This window comes from Semicossyphus pulcher, unplaced genomic scaffold (genome assembly GCF_022749685.1).
Source record: "Semicossyphus pulcher isolate SPU_LCO1_2020_fin unplaced genomic scaffold, fSemPul1.0.p SCAF_7, whole genome shotgun sequence".
NCBI classification, from domain to species: domain Eukaryota; kingdom Metazoa; phylum Chordata; class Actinopteri; order Labriformes; family Labridae; genus Semicossyphus; species Semicossyphus pulcher.
The window spans coordinates 4,020,761-4,042,385 of record NW_027211748.1 but is presented as its reverse complement, the minus strand read 5'-3'; the positions used below and the strand labels follow the sequence as shown (position 1 = coordinate 4,042,385).

The window sequence follows — 21,625 nt, the reverse complement described above, 5'->3', positions numbered from 1 at the left end:
TCACAAAGGTAATACTGTCTTATTCGGCTTAGCTGTTTAGAATACGTATGAAAGGTTTCACACGCGGTGATTTCCATTTATTAATTTCAATTAACGGTGGAATAAAAGAGATCTTAACATTTTCGAGGAAACCCTGAACACATCATACTGTAGCGTGGCGAGGGCGGACCGCGTGACGTAGAGCTGAGGCTCTAGCTGTTTATTGTTCCTTCCTCAGCACCGTCAGAGAAACGGGCTAACAAGCCGTCAGCTACCTTTTTCACACGGTTAACGGTTGGGTTAACGGAGGTGTAACTATCGAGACATCTGACTGCACAAACCAGGAGCCATGGCGTATGCTTATCTCTTCAAATACATCATCATCGGAGACACGGGTAAACAGCAGCAAGTGCCAGTTAGACTGCCAGATCGCATTCAGCTAGCTCTTAGCGGTTAGCTAGCGATGTATTTCCGCAGTGTTGGATAGTCCAATGACGTGGTAAAAGCAGAGACGCGAGAGGTGGGATGACAGCTCCAATTCTACAGTGTTATTATATTTGGAGAATATTGAAAACAACCCGACTGGGCCATAAAATTACATACAGACACCCGATCACAGGCTTCTCTTATACGGCTTTGGCTTAGCAGTTGTTGACACTGGTAGATACATAGATGTCGGGCCTTTTGTCCCTTTGCGTCCAGGGTGGGGGTGTTAGCCACAGCTTGCTAGCCCAGCTAACAGCTTAGCAAGAATATGCAAGCTGTTCTACTAAATAATTAGCGTGCAGCTGTCATGGCATTAAATTAACTGCTCATCAGAACTTGTTACATCAAACTGATGATTATTCCTACGTTATCGATTTCTATCTTTCTCGTGGATTCCCCTAGTAACAGTTAACATTAGGGTAGCTACTTTCCACAGAAGGCCAGAACGTCTTTCAGCCTCTAAATATTCCATAAAATGGCGTAGAGCACTTGTTATTTTCGACCAAAAATCTGTCGCACGAATTGCGCTAGTCATTGGTTTTATTGCTTTGTGTTCTTTACTCGATTACGTGTTTCTTTCACGTCTAGCGCCCTGTGTAGAAAACCAGAGGAGCACCGGTTAATGCTGTCAACTGTTTACTGACAGCAGGCTGTCCTGATGTAGGGCCTGCTTAGTTAGCAGAAGCAGCAGGTGCGTTTGCAAAACTGCTATATTAAAATTATGTAGCACCAGTGTTAGAGAAGCAGACCGGATTTATCAGGGAAAGTGTAAGAAAGGTTTTAGCATTATTCAGTACAGGAAGCCAAAGAAAAGACTTAAGCAAAGGCCCAAACAGGTGTCTCTAGTCAAGAAAACGAGATAAGATTATTGCAACATTTTATTTACTTGTTTAGATTGTCAGCACAGAAGTTCAAAAACAAGTAAAAGTTATAATGATAGTTATAAAGTAATTGAAACATTGGAAAAGTCGCATGTGTGCACTTTATTTTAGGTGATAGCTGTGGTGGGCTGCAACCTAAGTGTTATTGCGAAATGGGTTCATATTTTGCTTGGTGTTGTTGTTTATCTCTAGAAGCAAGGGCTGAAGAGAGCTGTGACCAAGGTCCAAGGCTTGATTACATGACTACATGATTACTTGTATGTCTACTCCAGAATGCTGTGTATAGTGTCCTGTGAAGTGCCTAACTCTAAAACAGTGGTCATGTTTCCCAAATGCTTATGTAATTCGGTCTTTTTTAGAGTTCCTCAGCAAAATGAGAGTCAAATTTATCATATTGCAGAGCTGATGTGTTGAGTTTCATTTTGTTGCACAAGTGTGCATGTTATTTTGTTCACCTGCAATGCTTTAGTTTATATAGTTTTGGAAAGACAGTTGACAACAACATGTTTAACCTTGTAATTGTAAGTTGAATGGAAAGAAAGTAAGAATTAAGAGAAGGAAAAACTGCCATTTTTCATAGATGTACATCTGTTGACTTTCACAAAGACATAAAAAAAACTGTGGAACAGTAACAATGGATGGCTGTGGCTCAGGAGGTAGAGTGGGTCATCCACTAATTAGGAGATTGGCTGTTCAGTCCCTGGCCCCTCCAGTCTGCATGTCTAAGTATCCTTGGGTAAGATGCTGACCCCCAAAGTTCTCCCCCTGACATGGCTATCGGTATGTAATCTTCAGAGTCTGAATGTGTTTGGTAATGAGTTTAACATCTTGAAATTATAGGTGAAAAACTCCTGCACACTGTCTCGCTTGCGGGAGTTTTTCACGTATTGTTTCAAGACCGCAACTCCCTCTGACGCACCTGTCACAATTCAGGTGTGCACAGGTTTTCTTAAACTACTGAGTTTAATGTACCATGTAGTGTAAGGTGATTTGAGTGGTCAAAGGACGAGAAAGGCACTTTATAAGTGCCATCTGTTTACCATTTAATAGTACACGTGACAGTGATTTTGATATGTCCAGTAACCGAGTCTTTCAAATTACATTCAAGACCAGATTGTCATTTTTTTATTTTAACGTTCATGTGCACATCACACTTATAACACTGCAATAACTAGCCAAAGTCTTTAAGATTAAAAAATCTTATTTTCTTAATTTGTAATAACACAAATATCACTCTGCATAGCCTTGCCACTGTAGTCGTTCTTACTGTAGACAATATTAAAGATATGGACATAGCGTCTTGGTTTCAAAAGTGAAGCCAATATGGAAGTGCCATGAGTCACATTCTTTTAAACTGGCCAGCAGGGGGCGAACTGGTTGTTAAAGAAGTCGGATTGTATGGAATAAGCTGAGAAAATGACTTCTCAGTTGATTTATTACCTCACTTCCTCAGTATTAGTAACATTTTCCTAATTGGTGTATGGTCTCAATTGCTAATTTCAAGTGTTCTTTAAATTGCCAGTGCCATTTACAGTGAAATTGACAAAGTAGTGTATGCTTTGGACCTGCCTTCCTGTAATTGAAAAATGGCTACCACAGGGACCTGCCAACCACAATACAGACGTAGCAATGCACATTCCACCATTCCTCCCTGTTGTCCAAATGTCGTCCACTTCTGGCTCAAAAGAATAAGACGGCGACGGCCAAAACTCTAGACTTCAATACAGTAATTCATGTAACAGCTGGTTACGTCATCTTGCTTTTCAAAAAGAGCATGATATCTACGCTTAGTTGGACCACCTGCAACCCTACAATTTAAAAAACTGAAAGTCTTCTCTAGGGTCACAGCCCGGAGATTTCAGATTTCACCAATCACATGATGATAGTAAGGAGAATTGACCCAGAGCCAGGTAAACAGACAACAGCAACAAGAACAACAAGACTATGGCAGAGGATCTTAGGCCAAAGATCAAACTAAGCGCCCTTCAGATGCAGCAGTAGTGAAGAAAACTGAATCTTTTTTAAAATGTCCAGGGAAATTGGTTATGCTGGTGTGGTCACAAATCCATTACATAGTGGGAAATGTTCCTCGTGGGGGCACCTCTACTCCTGTATCTGTATGTTGAGGAAGGTTGACTTGTCACACGCCGAGTTCCTAAATGTTAGGAAAAAAGCCACCGGGCCAGCAAATGCCACAGCCCTGGAAAGGAGATTTCCTGAAGCTGCTGGCGGCTTCAACTATCTTGAGTTGCAGTCAGTTTTGTTAGAGGATGTTTGCTAAAACTGGATCATGTGATTTCTGTCAACAAACAGCGTAACAGCTATTCTGGTTGACATTGTACATGTAATGAACAAAAGGATAATGTCAGAGCAGGAAACAAGCCTATAGAGTGTACATATGTACATTATTCCAAGGGATTATTTGTGTAACTGATTGCTAAGGACACATTTAGGCCTGATAAAGCAGCTAGTCAGGGCCTGTAAAACATTGAACTTATGCTTTAATTTGATCAGAGTTAATATACATCCTGCAAAAGCATCATATTTAATTAATTTCAGTTATACACCTTTCCCACCTCAATTTAACCTTTTTTTAACCGGGGAGACCTGCTTATAGATGCAGATTGTCTCTGTTCCCATTGCTAGTGAAGTATCCTCCTGTCGGTCTCTTTTCTGCTGCGTCACCGTCTGACATCACAAACGCACTCGAAACAGGGTCAGTAAACAGTGCAGATGTTACGGTGGTTAGGTCTTTATTGTATCTATTAATCATTCAGTCTGTTTAAGCTCGGTACGACAAATTTGGACTGATGTTTGAACGCTGCTCGGACGGAGACGGGCGGAATTTGTAGCTGAGATGACGAGGAGTTGCAAAAGTTACCGACGGAGCATAGCGTCATGCAGGAGAGGGGTAGGGGTAGCATGTCGAACCGGGTTTGATGTTCCCATCAATGCCGATTGGAGCCAAGGCGATAATTACCCAAATAATTATCGCCGATTGTAGCCTTTCCCATTAAGCAAAAAAAGCCGGATGTTAGTGGGTGTAAGTGGGTTTTTTGACCAATGGGAAAGCGGCTTTAGATAGAGATGGAGACTTGGTGTAGTCTATAGAAAGGTATTGGGGGGGAAAAAAGACTTTCGTGTTACCAGAGACCCCATTTGATCATTTTTTGACTGTTGACGTTTCACCTATTATTTCTCTTTTTTATTTTTCCATATTTTGGAACGCCTGCCTTTATAATATGACCTCTAGTCATTATCTTGTAATCAGTCCTTCTCTGTGAGGCTAGTCATGGCCTACAGTGGTTTGTCATGTTTTGGTTGGGTGTGTCTATTTGTACCGTAGTAACTGCCAGGTTGAGTCCTCCTGATACACCAAAACAAATAACAGTATATCCCCAATTTACAAGACCGGATACTTTTGCCAAAGATGGTTTGCTTTCAAAGGCCTGGGGCTTTCCTCCACCACCCCCAGGTCATCGTCTAACCCTTACTTGCACTGTGAAATGTTTTACTTGAAGGGACATAGAAAATTAGTATTTTTTGACTCATCCACTTGGCTTTGATCTGTAAGCATTAGCGTTCAGAGAAGGAGGCAGAACCAGAAGAAGTCAGTTAGGTAAATCAAACGTAAGAGGTTTGATGCACCCGCTACATCTGAGGACTGAAGAACAAACGTCTGGGCTTAGACCTTTGCATAGCATAGTTTTTTTTAAATCTGTATTTTTGTTTCCTTATTGTCTGTAAATAATGTGTTTGAATCTTGCCTTTTCCTTACTCTAAGCCATAAGTTGTATAAAATTGTGTTCCCAGTTGCTTTTCCTAAACCAGTTCTCATGCCCCTTTACCTCTGTTACAGGTATACATCATGTGTTTAGGTTTTGATAATCCAAAAGTGACAATCCAAAATATTCCTTGTTCATTTCAGACAAATGTACATATCTGTCTGACCTGCTCAAATGGCTCGTCTTTGGATTGTATGGTAGTGTGTCTTCTTCATCGACTTTGTAATATTTATACTTGCAGAGTGGATCTCTGCGGTGCATATGCACCCTGCTCTCACACCTGCTAGAACCAGTTTTATTGATTACAGTGCAAGTGTATTGTAGCAGCAGCTGCTCTGTGAACGGGCCACAGTGACTCATAATGATTATAATATCAAGTCTAAATATATAATGCCTGCAAGTTTGAGGGAAATGTGACTTGCTTGCGGAGTCGCTGTTTTCTCTCAAATCTTGTTGAGGAGTATATCTTGTGTCTTGTAAGCCCCAAAAGGTCTCCCACACATATAAAGTCACCCTTACAGTGTATTGAATTATTATAGCATGTCTCCTTGTCATATCGAGGGTCTCGCTATATAATCCAGTGTGCTAATCCACATTTTGAGAAGTTTATATGGTTAGCTAATCATACTCTGTAGTAATAACCAACAGGAATAATAACTGAGCTTTATTGTGGTGTGCGCACACATACTGTGCTTTAATTCCTCCTTGTAGAGTATTCTACTTAACCTATTATAAATCATATAGGCCAACATTGTAATACTGCCTATCAAAATGTACAATGTCTCTGGTGGTTATGGTGCTAAAATGCTTAACTAAGATGTTGTCCTGCTACACCTGAGGTCTGTAGCAGGACGTAGCAGAAAGTGAGGCTTAAAGTCCAACACCTGACTCGAATATACCTCAGTTTACAAAGCAGTCGGGGCTAAAGCGGTTCCATGAAAGTAAATTGAAGCTCACGCAGTCAGACTAATTTGAGACCGCTTCAGGTCAATGACTGTATATATAGATGGACGACGCGTCTCCATCTGCTCCCATTGTACGAAAGTGATGCCAAAATAGCCCCGTGATAGGCGCTGCCATCTTGCGATGGTGACCTCATTTGGAGCCAGAGTCTGCGCAGTAGAGATCGGCGTGTGGCGCTGCCATAGCAACTTCCGCTAACCCAAACACACACTTAACTTACCTAAAAAACTGCAAGGATCCCGCTCGCCACTGTGTTTAACAGCAGAACAGCTATTTTGTGTTGGTCTGATTTGTCAACAGAGCTGTCAATCATCATTTTAACAGCATCAAATATTTCATTAAAAATAAACTTGTCAGAAAAATGAACACTGGGACATAAATCAGCATGAGAAAAACTATAATGACAGAAACCATGTTTGAGAAAAATGTATCGGGCGTGTATTTTGATTTTATAGTTTGACTCATGTCCCATCTGTTAACATGGAGGAGGCGGGCTTTATGACCTATACTGCAGCCAGTCAGCAGGGGGCGCCCGAAATGTTTTGGCTTCACTTTTAGGGAGCTGTCATGTTGTCCATCTATATATACAGTCTTTGGTTCAGGTAGTCAAACTAATTGCGAGTGCAGCCCATGAGGTCGAGCATAGATCAAATCGATCCACAATGGCAAACAGCAAGGGGAGAGTGGTGACGTTTACAGCAGCGGAGCAGCGTTTACTGTTGGATTTAACATTTCTCGGGTGTGTCTCTTAAAACTCTTATTTATTTTTATTTTTCATGTCACTCCAAGCATGTGTAGGCTAGTTTATGCATTAGAGTGGAGTGTGCACGGAAATACAGACAGATTGTGTCTGTATTTATTAAGTGAGAGAGAGAATAAAATGTTTTAATGCGGGACGATCCTGAACCGGCCAGTGAGACGGCACGGGTTGCAGATATGACCCATGAGCATTATGTCACAGATTAAAAATCAAGTGATCCACTTGAAGTTTTTAATCATGCAGCGTGGTGAGGAGGACACAGATCTGTGTGTGTTTCTCGTGCTCTGCTTCTGACTTTAAGCAGTCGTGATATGACCCATATTTCGCGCACAGTTACCATAAAGCATAAACTACCTCTCCACAAAGACACGAGCGAGGATGTAACCCACGAGTGAGCAGATAGGACAAAGACGTTTAATAACATGGATCTGTCTGCCTGTCACTGTGAACAGAGACTCCAGTCTGCTGTGTGTCATGTATTTGATAGCCACAGAAACAAGTTTCATATCACTTCGTCACTCGAGTCCCGTCTTCCTCTTGCTCATGCGCAGCAGCTCTCCCCTCTCTGTGCCGCGAGTCTGCATCACACTTTCTTTCATAATATTATGTTTTATATTATTATATGATAAGTCTAATGAAGGAGACGGAGCCTCTGAGTTTATTCACATTATATATATATATATATATATATATATATATATATATATATATATACACACACATAGTACTGTTTACTATTTATATAGCTGTTCTCATTCTGTTGGTAATTCTATTCTATGTGGTCATTTAGATTGAGACTTTTTTATGTAGCATAAGCCTAAATGTTTGATATCACATACCATATAATTAAATTATTTTAATAAATATTTTAAATTATGTAATCCTATATTAAATTACATTTTCTGACCAATTATGGTTCATAAAGTCAAATAATATTGCAGCAGCCCAGATAGTCAGTGGTAAAATCATCGCCTTCTTGTCGGGTCAGTGTTAGAGGAACTCTGGCTAAAAGGAAACAACAGGCTTAGCCTGACAGTTTGCCTGTCCTGGACCAGGTTAGTTTCCCAGCAGTTGCCATAGTAACTGAGCTTGAACTGTGTTGAAACTGCTTTATGGAAGAGAGTCAGACTGTCTGAAGTAAGCCTGGCTTATTTGGTGAGCGTGCTTTGTGGAACCGGCCTCTGCTCTCCATGCATTTTAATAATATTGTCGTTGTTAGCATTTTGCTCAAAGCACTTTGGCAGATCCGTCTCCTTTTTATCTTAGTTCTGTTCCAGTGCAGAATCTTGTTCTGTTACTTGATTCTCTTAAACCAAATTTCAGAGGGCTAAGGTGGCGCTGTGTACCTCACTCATGGTTCAGACTGGGGTTTGCTAAGCCAGAGCAGCTAAATTTATCTCTGTCAATGATCCAGTCAACTTGTTTTCTAACCAGCAGTATTTTGATAGCCCGCCGGGTCTTTCCTCAAATATTAGCTCTTCATAACAAGAGCTTCTGGTACAGTGAGGTCTTATGAACTCAACTAGACGTTGTTGGAAAATATTGCATGTTCTCCACTAATGAGGAGGGTGTATAGCCACGCATCATTGAAAGGCACAGCAGGTTTTGATTGTGGGTTTCTGTAAACGGTTTGCCCGTGCTCTGTTCCAAAGGCATACCGGCTTGAAATTGGAACTTTGCTAGAAGGGTCTGTTAATTGCATTGTGACTTACTTAGCTAATCAGAAAAGAATACTAAATGGCAACTGTATTGCTACATTCGTTGGCCATTTAGCCTGGATGGTAAAAGAGTGTATTGTAGGCAGGTGTCTGTTGACTGCAGTGTGATGTAGGTGACGATGACACGGTTGTTACACCTCCCTATAGCTGCCCTCCTAGTGATCCCTCCATCTCCTAATCATCATCATCGAATTATCCCTGCCCAGCAACGTTGCTGCCTGGCAATGGTAACCCTTGGAAACCATGAAGGAGAAAGACCACATCCCTCTCTGTCACCTCCTCAGATATCTGGCAGTTTCTCTTTGTGGCCATTTTATGAGCATCCTTCTCTTCTCCTCTTGCCCTACCCCCTCCTCCCATCCATTGTCTGTTGACACCAGGAGGACTCTTCTCATCCACACGAGTTCTCAAATGCTTTTCCTAACCTAAAATTGTTTAATGGGATAAAATGATTAGGGCTGGGTATTGATAAGAATCTCTCAATTGGATTTAATTCCGATTCACAAGGTCCCGATTCGATTTGATTTCCGATCCGATTCGATAACGATTTTTGTTAGGGGTGTTTCAGTTACAATATCAATGCACCTCTTACCTGGTGCATTATTAAAATGTTTATGCGCTGAGTCGTACTGCGTTCAGGAGCGCTCAGAAACGTGAGTGATCTCAGGATTTATGAAGCGATATTGGGTCATTCAAATGAGATTCGATTCAAATCGGCAAAATCGATTTTTTTAAAAGCCCAGCCCTAAAAATGATGCAGTGAATAAATACCCAAAAGGCCAATGTCAACTTTGGACAAGGAACTGGATTACTAAAACTGATAAAGGACGGTCATTGAAAAGTTAAAGAAATGAATGTTGACATCTCATGAAGTGACTGTAAACATAGTTCATTAAATAGTTTGTGAATCTGTGGCTGTCTGCAGCATTCAGAACCATATGCTCTCATATGTAGTTTAGTTCTAATAATGAGCAGATCACCAGTAGCACCAGGAACAACAGCAGTGGCATCACACACACAAAGAAGCCAGCTGGTCCGTTCGCTTGCTAACAGTTGGCTCAGGTTAATTGAGCTGACTGAAGCCGGGTTGGAAAAATTATATGTAAGCTGCCTGCTTGGGTTGAACTGCATAAATACATATTATGTTTTAAGGAATTGCAGTAATTATTGTTATAATTATTATGATACTCAAATCCTGTACCTTCCTGTGGGGTTGTACGGAGGTGCAGGCGTGTTGTTTAGAGCGTAACCGCTGTAAAACAATCAGAAAGGATGTCGTGTTTTTCCGTTTCACAGCTTTGTTTTCATTAACTGTGCTCGCACTCTCCCCGTCCGCCCTATGTCACTCAACCACAGGAAACTGTCTCGTTTTGAAACACATGGTATCAAAAAGTATTGAGAACTTTGACAACCTTAGTGTCTTGCACAAGGACACCTCTACATGTGACTTCAGCAATCAGGGATTCAACACCCAACCTTCTGCTAGAGAGACGACCGACTATACCACTGCCACAGTCACCTGTGATAATTTATTCTCAGCAAATGTGACACCTTTCTAATAATGAATCTGGAGTGTAAATGTAAATTGACGGCACTCATATACTGAATTTCTGCTATTTTGACCACTCAATGTGCTTTATACTACGTGCTGCACTCACCCATTCACACATGCTCATTCACTGATGGCGGGGGCTGCCATGCCAGGTGCCAACCTGCTATCAGGATCTAATCTAAACCATTTGCACGCTCACTCTCACAACAGCTATGACTTTGTGAGCAACTTTGGGTTCCAAGTTTTATCCAAGAACTCTTTCAAATGCAGACTTTAGAAAAATGGGATGAAATGGCCCCTCGTGTGATTTGTGGGGGCTCATTTCTTCCTCTGAGCCACAGCCAGCCACTTATGTGTTCATGCTTTTATCTTTGACTCTATATTTACTGCATTAGACCATCTTTAATGTTGTGTGTGTGTCTCTTTCTTTCAGGTGTGGGGAAATCATGTCTATTACTACAGTTCACAGACAAGAGGTTTCAGCCAGTTCACGACCTCACTATTGGTAAGGGCACATGTCGTCTACACAGTATACACTCCTGTTCTCTTCTGTACTGTATTTCATCAAATACTGACTGAAACATGCATTAAGCTCTGATGGAGATCGCACCAGGCATTTATCTAAAGCCAGCTTGTATTAGCGGCAGGTCTTCATTTCTAATTCCATCTGTTTGATAAAAATATTTCGTAATGTTGAAGCATCTGACCAATACACTTATGAAGAGTTATACTCAACAACAGTGTTAAAATGAACATGATTATATCGTCAAAAGTCTTATATTAAAGTTAGGAAAATGCACACTACTTGGCATGCAAGTTACATAACTGGAAGTAATGCACGTGAATTTTATTTCCCCTTGTTTTGTTAGAGATCCAGCTACTGTATGAAATGGAGTCATTTAGCATTTATGTATTTTTGTATATAGAGCTTTACTTAGCTGTTACTGCTACGGAAGTTACAGAAATCATTAACCTCTTTTGCAGTGAAATGTTTCAGATGAGCTTATCATAGCTGTAACATTTGGACAGATCAGATTACATGTAAGTTATGCACAGCACACATAATACGCTATAAGAGAATCGATGCATCTGATGTCTCAAGGAGACCAATCTCCTCTTAAAATTCCCTAAGTAACAGTAAGTCATTTAGTTATCATGATAATTTCGGCAATCATACGAAATGATAAATCAGATATGTCTTTAGAGTCTTTGGAGTCTTTAGAGATGGCATGGAGAAGGAGATACATGGTGCATGGTAGGCGGCTTGAAAAGTAAAATGTCACTTACCGTCAACCTGTAGCCTTCAGAGCATGTTCACTCTCTTTCAGGTGTCTCAGATGTGGGCAATGATGTGGTTTTACATTGGTAAAGATTGAGATTTTTATAAGATAAAAATAGTTCCAAATGATGGTTCCCTTTGTGTCTTGGAGGCTAACATTTGAATGGGCAGGGGAATAATAAAACAGACTGTTGTGAGGTTTTGCCAGTGGGCAGCCAGTGGCTGCATTCATCATGACAGCATCTCTGCCTCGCCATCATTGCTGTGTGAGCTATGTACAATTGATGAATGAGCTATGAAACATGAGCCTTGTAAAGCAGCCACTTCAGGACAACCACACCTGCTCAAACACACAGGGTTAGTGGGCATGGTCTGCCTGATGCAGCAGTATACAGCTCCACCATAAAATTAGATGGTCCCATATTATTTCCCAGTTTTGTCTATCACACATGTATTTAAACAAAACTTACGGTACAAACATGCCAAAGATGTGTTTAAAGTAATTCCGATATTTTATATATATCTTGATAAAATAAACTGGTGCGTTTTTCTTGTTTGTTTTGGTTCATGTAGGCGTGTATTAAAAATGTTGGCTGAACTCTGGTAAGGATCAAACAACTGGACTGAGACCACCTCAAAAGGTGTTTTCAGTCCACTTTTGATCCCACTCAGGAGTGGTTTTCTTTTGTTGTTTAAATGAAGCAGACCCACCACAGGACTGTGTGAGAAGAATACAGATGCCATGTTAGTCAAGCCAATTCTATTAAGTATGCATTGAATCATGACAGAATCTCCAGGTCATGGCCTTTGGTTGCCATCAGAAACAACCACTATGTGAGAAATAAAAAACAGGACATGAAACGGCAAAACATGCAGCCCAGAAGTAATATATTCTTATATGTTAGTTGCATTAGCGGTGAGGGTTATTGAGTGAATGAACAAGCAATCACTGATGCTGATCTAAAGAAAAAGAAATGCAAATAGCTGCACTACTGGTGTTTTGAAGTGGTAGTGGACCCCTTACCTAATTGAAATTTAAGATTAAAATAATCTGAAGTATCTGATAAAACACAAAGTACTAAGAATTTTGCCATTGTTATGCTGATTAAGAACTGCAAGAATCTTACTCTCAATATGATGTTGTTGAAATGGCAGCCATGTTTTCAGTTTTGGCAACCAAAAGCTGATCACCAGTCTGTAAACCGTGTAAACAGTTGTAATAATAGTACTAACAAGGACGTTTACTGATACATCAGTGAAGGTATTTAAACAGAGGTGTGCTGTCAGATTGTCTTTGCTTTTTGTTTTGTTTTTTCTTTAGAACTTTCCCAATAAAAAGTGAGTGAAACAACTGCAATGTTACCACCACATTAGATAGATAGATAGGTTGGTAAATAGATAGATACTTTATTGATCCTGAGGGAGATTTAGGCTAACTATCGCCCCATAATATTATGGTACAGAAGGCCTCCTCTTTGTCCCGTTTCTGTCCATTTATCACCATTTATGATATATGAGCATCCAATGTCAACTAATAATGTTTGCATTCACATAAATATATTATTATATGAAAGCTCTTTTTGACACCTGTAGGCATCAAGACTTAAATTAAGTTTGTTAATATTCTTAACTAATTCAAATTCTTCTGTCTCTGTGTATTTGTTTTGTGTGTGTGTCTAGGAGTGGAGTTTGGAGCAAGGATGATCACCATAGATGGCAAACAGATCAAATTGCAGATCTGGGATACGGTAATATATCTATCATTTCTTTCTTTAGAGGATGGGTCCCTCATTGTGGTAGCAGGGCAAGACCAAGCACATTCATTTTAGGTCCCCTGAACCTGCATTCTCTCTAATGGCCAGAGTAAGTCTGGTTGTAAAAGTGTGATTGAATGCAAGTATTACTTCTCACTTGATTTATTACCTCAGTCAACGTTTTCCTGATAATAATGTGGTCTCAATCACTAGTTTCAAGTTCTCTTCCAAACAGCACGATGATATTTTTTAAGTTATGGTCCCATTTAGAAAAAAGAGACGATAAAGCAAGGTGTTCTCTAGAAAGTGGTTACCTTTGACAAGTCCCTACCACTGCAGCATGTCCATCAGGATAGAGGCATAGCAATGCGTATCTACACTGCCACCCAAATGTAGTCATTTTTGCTCTGAATAAACAAGATGACGACAGGAAAAGTGTCAAACAAAGATTTCAAAACAGCAGGCTTAGGCCCCGATCAGACAGGACGTGTTTTAGCAGCTGGAGGCGGCTTTTTGTCATTGTTTTCATTGAGAGGCTTTTAGCACGCTGCTTTTGCGTTGCAGAACGCCTCGCCTTTTTCCGCTCTGTGCGCCCCGTGTTTTTGAGGAACACTCTGAGGGCCTAGAGTTGAAAAAACTTCAACTCAGAGCAGAAAAGCGCCCAACGTCATTGGCTTTTTTTCTGATTGTCCAGTCAGATGAACGGAGAGGCGGGCCTTCTGTCAGTTTACAATATAACGATTAGGTTAATGACAGCTAATGATTCGGTGGTTGCCTTAACAACCGTAGGCTTCGACAAAAAAGGCAGTGTGGTGCGCCTCGTGTTTTGCAGGCTGTAAACGCTCTGTCTGATCGGGCCCTAACTCCACTTCTTTTAAACATTCTAGGGTTTAAACAATAATGAAGCTAAAACCAATGCAAAACCGTCAATAACTGAACTGGTCTGTTGTAGCATGTGGTGGATTGTGGGATATACTTCACTTTTAATATCACTTAGAAATGTACTGTGTTTCAGGGACACAATTGCATCCTACCTGTTGATACTTGAATGCACCTGATATCTCAAGGCCTCGTGTGGTTATAGGCACGGAGGGGATGTTCCTAGCAATGGGTCAGGCACTATTTGTTTCCCATATATGCAGTTAACCAGTTGACCAGCAGGTGGAGTAAGCGCGCCATGGAAGAAACTACCAGCATGACATGGGTAGTGACAGGAAATGGCTCACAGAAATGATGTCAATCCTGCTTCTCAAAACTTCGACTGCTGCGGGTTTTCCTTTCCACCAGCTGGTTGTCGAGTGTTGTATAGTCCCTGATCGATGGAAACAATGAAAACAGGCTGGGCTCAATGATACCTTCGTACTTGTACAAGACACCATTAATAACACTTGGATCTTTGTGTAGGCTGCACATGCCATATGAATAGGAGTGTGTGCATTCGTGTGTGTTTCTGCGTGCTAACATATAGGCCAGATGGCAGACAGAAACAGTGTTGCTTCTCTTTCACCCTTATTTATCATTTATTCACTAATCGCATTACTGACTGGTTGACTGCTCCCTGCATGACTGTTCTAGTGGCATTCTTAGTGGTTGTTTGGTTAATTGACTGAACGTGTGACTGTATGAGTAGTCCTTTAGCTGACCGACTATCTGTATGGCTTTCTAGCTGACAAACTAACTTGTTAGCTGGCTTGGCAGCTGACTAGTTCTCTAACTCGCCGACTGACTGCTTCTTTGACCAGCAGACTAGCTTCCTTAGTGACAAACTGGTAGCCCAGTCCTCTGACTTGCTGAATGATTTACCCACTGACTGACTGTCTGGTTTTTTAGATGAGGTCAGAGCAGTGCCGGGCTGCAGCTGCTAGAATAGTGTGCTGTTTTGTTTTCTGCTCTGGCCTGTATGAAACACAGACAATATTGTTACTGTACATCAGACAGAGTCAAACGATGAATAGACATGGCAGGGGGGGGTCAGAGTGCTACATGGTGAAAGCAGTGATGGAAAGGGAGGCCCAGGGATTCATGGAGAAAGAATGAAATGATGAGTGATGCAAGGAAGAGCGAGTGGAGGTGAGACAATAATGAGTAATACCTGAAAGATCAAGGTGATCTAGTGCACTAACCTGCCTTGTTGTCTCTTATCTTCACTCTGTAAGCTTTTTGCATATATTTTATATAAAAAATTTCATACTTTTGTTTAGTTTTTGTTTTTATTTTTTAAAGTAGGAGTGCTGCTGTTACTTGCTTTCTATTTCATTTCCTTTTTTTTTTTCAAAACACCTAAACAAATCCCTTGTATGTGTAAGCACACTCTGCAATAACCTCACTTCTCATACTGGTTCTGATTCTGGGCTTACAGGAATGTATTTAAGGCAAACGCTGAATGTAATGTTTTAATCAGGATGACATCGCAGCTTATGTGACTTTCCATGTTCTTCATAAATAGAGAAACTGGGAGTTTTGACGCACAGGCAGGGACAGAAAGAAAGGGATTGTGACAGATAGATGGAGAAAAGGAAGAGAGAACTCCATTGTATCCCATTACAGACTCTGCTCTGTCCTGCTGTCACCCTAGCTGACTGAAAAACAGGAGCGAGACTGTGCTAGAGAATCAGGACTGATCAAAAAATGTATGGGACTAGACTACATGGACATGGGATCAGCAGCTGTCTGGGGCCATTTCAATGATTCAGATTTTAATTTGTGCATGTGTGTGTTTCTGTAGGCTGGTCAGGAGTCGTTCCGGTCCATCACCAGGTCTTACTACAGAGGAGCAGCAGGAGCACTGCTGGTGTATGATATTACAAGGTAACTTGGGCCAATCCAAATATCTCTACGAAATGTCATGTTATTGAGATCATTTAATAATAATTTAATAACATTGCCTTTCCCACAGCCACTAGATGGCTTATAAAAACATCTGTATTGGTGTTTAAGACTTAAACTCCTGTTTGGTAGTTGGAATGACAAGCGGAAATGGGGTGTCACTATCTCAAGCCAAGTGTCTCATACATACATATATATATATATAATCCAGTTGAGATTTAGGACACTTTTTTAATTTAGCATCACACTTATGTGCTTTGATGGTCATCACAAATTTGATTGCAATCCACCTTTGTATTCCTGGCTACATGTACATCAGATTCAGCCCACCTCAAGTCAGAAGAAAGTGGTGTTGCATCCAAAGTTACACACCCTAAACAGCAGCAGGAAAAAATCTTCAGCACTTAGCAGTAAAGTTCCAATGGTAGCAGTTTATTGTGTATTAGCTAACAAGCTTAGACTAAGCTTGCACAAACATATGAATGAATTGTATTTATGAACTACAAGCAAGTAAAAATGTGAGTGTCCTCTGGGCTCTCGCTCGCTGCTCCCTCACTCACACAGATCAACAAATCTGGGTCCCTTTGAAGAAAAAGAACAAACAGCTCATTTCAGTGTGATTTAAGTGATGCCAGCTGCCATTCTAACAGGATGGGATATAAAGAGTTTTGAGGTTTATTGGTTTCTCATCAACACTAGATGCATGAAGTATAAATAGGATATTAGCTGCCCCTCTTCTCATACCCCTCAAGCACTAGGTCAGACTCTCTAACCATTAAACACTATGGTCCAGAGCAAAGTCTAGTTAATTTACCATACAGGTTGGCATGAAATGTGTGATTTATCCTCATGGTCCATGTTTAAATCTTAATGATTATTGAGACCCTATGACTTTTAGGGTCAAAAGTACCTCTTCAGCAGCCTCCTGTTTGTGAAAAATGCCTTGCTGTTGAAGAATCTGGGTTCATAGGTAGAGAGTTTGTTTTAATATGAATATAGCACACATTCCCGCCTCTAGGGGCCACTAGTGAGACTCAAGACAACATACCTCACAGTGGAGGACTACAATTTGACAACAAGAGGAAAAGCCACCGCTAAATCTCATGAATTGTAAACTTAATCCAAAAGACTGCTGGTTTAAAAGACGTGTCAAGGAAGCCATCTATGTTAAGATGGAAAAACCATCCCTTAGCAGAGATGGTGGCTTTAGACACCACCTATCACCCACTTACAATGCAGTGTTGAATTCTCTGCCCAGAGAGCTGAGATCACACTCAGGATCATGTGAGCCTAACGACCCATCAATACTAGTGGATACTAACGACTCAGCTCAGGCTAACGACTCACTCCTGATTACATATACTAATGACCTACAGAGGCTTATTTTTGTAGCTCTGTCCACCACTCAGTTAGAACTGGAGAAGCCTTTTAGATGAGAGGTGAAACGTCTTGAAGAGCTTCAACCAAGTCCAGTTGCCTTTTGGATTAAGCTTAGAATAACCATGACCTGGATGACTGAGAACCTTCACATATCTCGTGAACTAAAACTTTCTTGATCACCTGTTTACTATGTCATACATTGGGAAAATATTGGTAAATGCATTAGTGTATGGATTGTTTAAAAAAAATGCATGAAATGAAATGAAAAATGGTACTTTCTCATCTATGCCTTTTCTTATTTACTGATATTTCTATACTGTTGGCTCTCAAATAAAAAAAAGAATCCTAAAGGGAAAAAAAATCAGCTGTTAAAACATATTCAGACGTGTGATATATATAACAAACCTGTATCATCATGACTGGTGGAGGACGATGTGAGATGGGGTGTTGGCAGTTTAAATTGTTATCACCACTGCTACAGAGCGTGACAAAGACAACATTCACCATCCTACAAGGAATACAATGAATGTGTAACGGTTCTGCTGTTTGCATGGCAGAGTTAAAAGGTGCTTTTTGCTGATGTTTCCTATTGTGTAGATGAGAAATCAGATTGACACTCGATTCTGTGCTTGTTTTAACAGAAGGGATACCTTCAACCACTTGACGACCTGGTTAGAGGACGCTCGCCAACATTCCAACTCCAATATGGTCATCATGCTCATTGGCAACAAGAGGCAAGATCCTTTTTGCTATAAGCTGCATTGCACAATTATGGTTACATCCTGTCTTACATAACACTGAGGTGTGTGTGAACCCCAAATTGCTCCTGGTGGCATAGCCATCTGGAATGGATGGGCATAGATTGGAGATTGGCACTTACCCTTTGCCATCAGTGTGTGAATGTATGTGTGAATGTGACATGTAAGCATCTTTGAGTTCTCACAAGACAAAAAAAGCTCTATATAAGTGCAGTCCATTTACCATTTAGTTATTTACAATACTTTTGACTAACTCTTTGCTGGAGGTTACAAAACATTTCATTGTCCAAGTCAAAGTTCTGGCTGAATAATGTGTTGATAGAATTGCAGACACCTTAAACATAGCTCTATATTGGTTGATACATACCCCTGTCATATTTCATCAGCAAGTTCATCAGCAAAGAAACCCATCTGCTTATGACAATAACAAAAATAAATAAATAATACAAGTTATGTAAAAAAAAAAAGAAAATCTTGTCTTTGATACAATTACAAATACCTTTAAATGAATTCTTCTTTGTTTAGTAAACTATCAGACCTACTAAATAGCCTTGTTAAAGGTAAACTTTTTTCCTAAGAGTATAGTTCAGGAAATTAGATCAACAGTCAGTCGGCTACCAGAAGTCAGCTTTGCAATTGTTTTGAAGTAAAAACACAGTGTGAATCCTCATCATGAACACAAGCTCAGATCCTGGTTTAATGCTTTGAGGCTTTGGCCACTTACATCACAGAACTTTGGTGACCAAAAGTTGAGTTAGCTTTTTTACAGCTTCAGTAAAAACACTGTTACACTGTTCCTGCTACACACTTATTCAGGGTCAATATTCTACTTTTCTATCTTGTACTTTTAGCTGACCAGTTCCATAACTGTCATTGTCGTTAAATGGTGTGTGTTTTTGTGTGAATTTAGTGACCTGGAGTCGAGGAGAGAGGTGAAGAAAGAAGAAGGTGAAGCATTTGCCAGAGAACACGGCCTCATATTCATGGAGACGTCAGCCAAGACTGCCTCAAATGTAGAGGAGGTAATAATACACGCAAAGTGACCCAAAAAGTACCTCTGTGTCTCTGCACTTCATTGTTTACCTAAACCTGAAAGAGGTTAGAGTTCCAAAATGCAAAATACTGTGAATGTTGTTAATAGAAATATACAAAACTTCTTGCAGGTCAACACTAACTAACAGCTTTTTCATGTTAGAATAACAATTTCTTGTTAGAAGTTCCACATCAGAATTTCACACATATCATCTGCTCTTTCATACCGCCTAGTGACATATGTAACTTAAGTTTGTCCATCATTTATTTTGAACTCAAGGCACACTGAATGTGTTCGCTGTCAATTGGCCTTAAGCAGAGCAGGCTGAATCATGGTTCAGAGATGGAGATTATTCATCAAACACGGAGTCATCGGATCTGTACATGTCCTGATATGACTTTTTAGATCCTGTGTAAAAGACCAGACTGAAATGTCTCCATAACGTCTGTTCAGGCGTGTTGACCTGTTCGGACTCCAATATGTTGATTTATCAAATACTGATAAGCAACTGTTAGCATTCTAACACACTAAATTAAGAAATTGAACCTTGTAAACATTACATCTGGTAACAATATTTTAGCATTGTTTATGTTATGTTCTCAAACCAATGTTAGCGCTACCCACCAAGGACTGACTAAAGCCAGAAAGATATCTGCCTTAAAGATCCTAAACTTTCAGTCTTCAGCTTTACATGAAACTTGACTACATTTTGACATTTTCAGTACTTTTAATCAGATTTATGGTAAAAGTCCTTCATTGCATTTACGTTCAGTGATTACATCCCTATTTAGTAGTGTTTATTGGAAGGGGCAGGGTCCACCATTTTCACCCTGGATTCTAAATACAACAATGCAGAAAAACTATAAAAGCAGAAATGTCTTAAAACACAACAAAAACATTCAGAGAATCAGAGAAATGAGTGATAAGCACATAGCGTTTCACTATCTGTCATGTTAATCCATCTTGTATTTACGAAGTCTAAACACTCCAAATGAATGACTTGCACGCTTTAAGCAAAGCTCTGGTAGGTTGTGTGTCTGTAGCATCATGGATCTCCATGCTGGAGACACCGAACCGTGCCAGCTTTACATTAGCATCATGAAGCACAGTTAGCACACTAAGCACAGGGCTCCGACCCTCGCAGAGACACACCCCTGGTGTTGTTGAGTGTAATGAATGCATGGCGTTGTCCTCGGGGACCCCTTTCTCACTTATCCAATCACATAAATAATCCCATCCTACTCTGCACAGCATGCCAGCCAGGGGCATCACACAGAGTGTGTACTGTATGTGTGTGTGTGTGTGTGTGTGTGTGTTTGTTTACATTGATTTTTTTTTCCTACCCTCTCCAGCCTGGCCTATATCATGCAAACACACACACACACCCACACCACTGTCGAGTGGAGCTGTCTCTGGGGTTAAGATGATGGGGGAGGGGTGTGTGTGTGTGTGTGGTATGATTAATTTGTCTCATTAGTGTCCTCTGAATCCTCCTGATACCGCTCCTTTTCTCCCGTCCCTTCATCTCGCCTCGCTCCATCCCTGCTCATCCCTCGACGTCCATCATTTGCTCTTTACCTCCCTCCTATCTTTCTTCACCTCCCCCTCTCCCACTCTCCATTCATTTCTTCCTCCCCTCCTCCCTCAGTTTCCTCCTCGTCTCCTCCTACCCCCTCGGCTCCATCATCTCCCTTTCTCTCCCAAGCAGTATATCAACCAGTTATACTTCATACATATTCAAAACCTCCACCCTGCCTCCCCTCAGCGACATCCAGCAGCCAATCAGTGTGCTGGGTTTGTCGTCAGGGTCTGTGGGTGGACACTGGGTTGATGGGATGGTCCTCAGAGAGAGAGAGAGAGAGAGAGAGCAAGAGAGAGAGGTTCCTGTAGTCATCTCCTCATCGCTCCATCCTTTCCTCTCTCCTAACATCCTTCCTGACTTGAGATCCTTTCCTCAGCTTTACACGTTCTTTATTTTTCTTTCTTTAATCTCTTCTTATGTTTTCATATACTCTAAATTTATGTTTCACTTTTTACTCATCTCTTTCAAATGGTTTTGGTACGTTTAAACTCTCCCTGCTCCTCTCCTCAAGTGCTTTCTTTTTTTCTTCTTCTCCACTTGTCCACCCCACTCATACTGTTCTTCTAGCCTTACCTGTAGTCATAAATAAATATGTTAATAGTTTCTCTTGTACCTCCTTCTCAGTGTCTTACTACTGTTTTACTCCTCTGTTTTCTGTTTCCTCATTACCTCTGTCTTTACAACACGCATCTGAACTATATTGATGAAATTCACAGTGTAGAGAAATGTGAAGGAATAAGGGATGCAATGGTGTGTTGAAGGAAGGAAAGAGGACAGAAGTGAACAGGACAGAGTGCTCTAGAGAGCACTCCTGGGCTTTTCAGTCTATTTCAGACTGGATGTCAGAAAGAAGTTCAGGGCATATTTTCAGTTCTTTAACAGCTGTGCC

General features: G+C 40.7%; 1 protein-coding gene across 1 annotated transcript in view; it reads left to right on the top strand.

The window, feature by feature from the left end:
* The first annotated feature begins 203 nt into the window (after positions 1-203).
* The window catches only part of rab2a (RAB2A, member RAS oncogene family), a 31,797-nt gene continuing 10,375 nt past the window's right edge, over positions 204-21,625 (top strand). Inside the window, exons 1-6 of the mRNA XM_069684647.1 lie at positions 204-374; positions 10,558-10,629; positions 13,084-13,151; positions 15,883-15,965; positions 18,005-18,097; positions 19,032-19,143. Of these exons, the coding sequence (XP_069540748.1) occupies positions 329-374; positions 10,558-10,629; positions 13,084-13,151; positions 15,883-15,965; positions 18,005-18,097; positions 19,032-19,143 (474 nt within the window). The 5' untranslated portion in view covers positions 204-328. The remainder of the gene's footprint in view (positions 375-10,557; positions 10,630-13,083; positions 13,152-15,882; positions 15,966-18,004; positions 18,098-19,031; positions 19,144-21,625) is intronic.